This window comes from Triticum urartu, unplaced genomic scaffold (assembly GCF_003073215.2).
Source record: "Triticum urartu cultivar G1812 unplaced genomic scaffold, Tu2.1 TuUngrouped_contig_6361, whole genome shotgun sequence".
Classification (NCBI taxonomy): domain Eukaryota; kingdom Viridiplantae; phylum Streptophyta; class Magnoliopsida; order Poales; family Poaceae; genus Triticum; species Triticum urartu.
The window spans coordinates 1-3,571 of record NW_024117118.1 but is presented as its reverse complement, the minus strand read 5'-3'; the positions used below and the strand labels follow the sequence as shown (position 1 = coordinate 3,571).

The following is a 3,571-nucleotide window of genomic DNA, read 5'->3' as shown; positions in this document are numbered from 1 at the left end:
TGCTCAAGGTATCATCTCTAGTTATCTAATTAAGCGATCCCATTTAAATGCACATGCAAGTCATCCACACCATCAGTAGCATACAATCTTTCACTTTCCACCACATGCAAGCCCTCTACATCATCAAGCATGCAAGCCCTTTACATCATCAATTTATAGCAACAAACAATTGAACTGGAATATCACAAGGCAATATAACAATACATACACCCTCTATTTACCTCTAGGTTTGCTACCATATACTATATGACAAAAAAAAATATGATGCGGTATTATTCACATATATTTCAATTTTATTTTCAGTAATTTTGTGCTATAAATTTCCGTAGCAATGCGTGGGGTTTATTGTATGAACAAGAGGACAGTAGTATCTTGCACCCGTCTTCATTGCCATCGTCAGATGACTAAGTGCCTCACAAACCACAGATAGTGTGGTAGAGTATTCGTCATCTAAAAAAAGAGAGTATTCGACATCAATGAGTAACAACACACAAAATTGACAAAAAGAAAAGGATTAATCATGCACAATGCAGCAGATCTTACTTTACCACAGTACGAGATAGGTCTAACAGCGGCAGCAACTAATGCTCGGTTATTTCGTACGCAATAGTGCATATGTGCATTCTGTCGCCATTATTTTTCAATGGTGATTTCCTGTCAGCAACAATGTGCATATGGTGGTAGAGCTCCTAATGAAAGGTTAAGAAGAGTTTGCAGGCCTAACTCATTTTGGCAGGACACTACTGTCTATACTAACATTCATGAGATATAACAGCTTGAACCAAGAAAAAACACTATGATCATGTCATCCTGAACCCAGACTCTCTGCAACATCTGCCAAATATTCATGTCCAACTAACATTAGTCATGATTCTCAAAAAAAAACTAACATGAGTCATTACTGTATTATATAACTGCATGAAATGAACAAGGCCACCACTATACACATAGATCGAATTTCCAATCAATAGCAAACAGAAGGTCAATATAACCACACAAATTCCATAGAACTTGATTTCAACGGAAAAGAATAAGAGACAAGTTAATCAAAGCTACTAATTTCTATTTAAACAGGAGAATGATATTCACTTATATCAGAGGCTAGCTTGGCTTGGTAAACCCCAACAAGACCGCGCGCATCCAATTGGCAGGTATTAAAAGCAGACACCAGGAAGAGATGAACAGTAAGGGGCAAAAATGCAACCCTCTTGTAACAATTGAAATTGAAATGTCTCAGAAGAAATCTCACATTAAGGCAAGATAGAAACAATACTACCAAGCAGTCAGTTCCCATACTTGTCATGACATCACCTTGACTTATGATATTACTGAACAGATCTTTCAAAAGGATGCCTACAAAGACCAACAATGGCAGCTACACAAATAACAAGTGTTCAGGGTGCCAGTTTGATGCCTTGAGCATATTACTAATCACATAGTTCATATTAGACCATGATGGTAGTTAAATAAACTCCACAGGATTCCACCACAATGCTGGTTGGTATAGAAGTTTTCAGGCTGGGATAACTGTAAGAGAACAATCTTATCTAATACCACTGTGTATTTGCTGGACATGTATACAGAAAAAGGAAATCAGATTGACCAATCGAGCATATCTTTTCAGGAATTTATCTAGTGAATATTAAGTAAGAGAAAATAATCAAATATGAGCCCTATGTTGTACTCCATCCAAAATTATAAGTACGTGTCATTTATCCCTGAACTTGGCCAACATGCATGCCTTAACACTGACAACCTTGTTTGCCTGTTTCAGCTTTTGACACAAATTCCTGAAGAGATGTGTAAATTTACAAAGAGAACAAGATAACTAGCCAACCTATTAAATACAGTGCAAGAAACACTGCAAATATATAAGAAATAACTTGCTTAAGTAAAGCATTCCAAAAGAAAAATCACTCATGCAAACAAATCATATAGAACACACCATCATTCTGAGAACAACATATCATAGAGATAGTAGGTACTTCTACAGATGTGCCAAAAATAACACAGATGATTTTTTTCATAATTGGTAAACAGGCTACAACCAGTTGAGAATACTGATCTTGCAGACAGAACAAAAAGAGGCTCCAAGGTCCTGATGCCTTGCCCCAACACCGAGAAGAGACAGTAGCGAACCCAAGGAACAGATAAGTAATTCACCCACAATGTAAATGGTAAGTTTGGTAACAGAAGACAACAACAATTACCATAAACGATCAAACAGGACTGACTTGTCACAGAATCCTGAATGTCAAGGAACTTCGTCAGGACCTTCGGCGTGATGCAGGTCCAAAGAAGAGATCAGTTCTGGATGGTAGCTGGATGTTTTGATTCAGTAGGAGAACAAGGCAATGCTTTTCACAGAATATCCTTCTCTGGTTGTCATCATTCCTCATATGAAGGGATAAAATCTTTCATTCTCTGGTAACAGAAAAGTACTCCACGATGAATGGTGGTATGGTTGGAAGACCATTATACGTCCTCGGAAACAACCACTCCAGCCTGCGACTTTCCAAGCACAGACAAGCGAACCAACAAGTGGCCTCGAGCGGATGGAACATGTGTGATGTTGTGAAGTACACTATGCTACCCCGCATTGCCGCAATTTCCAGCCCATTGGGTAAGTGCCCAAGCTTCCGTCGAACTTTATCAGTCAGGTTGAATACCCTGATGTTAACCCATGCCCCAGCATCAAGGCCATCTTCTTGACGCAGCATGAAACCAATGTTGAATCCATTTGAATAAGCAATGCACATGTTATCGCCGTTAATTTGGCCAAGGATCGAGCTGGGAAAACCATCCAGATTCAGGAGAGGTGGGATCATCTCAACAAACAATAGCGGGTTGTTTGGGTCGGGATCCAAGACAACCACATACAAACCATTCCGATATGGCCAGTAGATGAAATTACCCACTCGCATGCCGCTCTCAGGCAAAAGATCACCTTGGCCGCCTTCCGGGTCGGGGGGCGGGACATCCAACCATGGGGAGAGGAACCAATCGCCGCCTATTCCCAAGAATGAGGAGAAGACCGCAGCCCGCAACCTGAACTTTCCATGGGCAACAAGACAGAAGATGCGAAAGCTCTCGGGGTTTTCGTCATCGCAGATCAGGCCGGCGTGAAGGAACTGACCATCGCCTTCGCGGTCGTCGTCGTCGTCGAAGATGTGGGCGTCACTCAGATCAAAGAACCGTTCGCACCACCGTGCCAAGGGATTTAGCACCGCGAGCAATAGCTCGCCCAGTTTCTTGAGGAGAAGGTAGCCGCCACGGGCGTCGTAGACGATCCAGTTAGCTTCCGGGCCATCGCACGCCTGGAGGGTGGTGAGGAAAAAGTCACCGCTCAAGATGGCGGCCACGAGCTCTGGATCATTCCGGCGGGCGGGGGCGAAGGCGGGGATGTGGGGGAAGCCATTGTGAGGGACATGTGGAAACGGTGTGTCGAAGAAGAGGCCGAGGAGGGCCGCTGGGTGGAGGTCAATGAATTGACGGCGGAAGGGGGGAAAATTGGTCACCAGGTTGCGCCAGGGCAGGCAGGGACAGGCGGCGCGGCCGGGAACCGGGCGGG

At 43.2% G+C, this 3,571-nt stretch overlaps 1 protein-coding gene across 1 annotated transcript; it reads right to left on the bottom strand.

Annotated features, from left to right (window-relative positions):
- Positions 1–2,007: 2,007 nt before the first annotated feature.
- Positions 2,008–3,555, bottom strand: LOC125530493 (the record flags this gene model as incomplete). The annotated part of the gene is given in 2 exon segments (XM_048694885.1): positions 2,008–2,471; positions 2,473–3,555. Coding segments are annotated over 2 exon segments (1,159 nt in total), but the record flags the coding sequence as incomplete, so codon positions are not given.
- Positions 3,556–3,571: the final 16 nt, after the last annotated feature.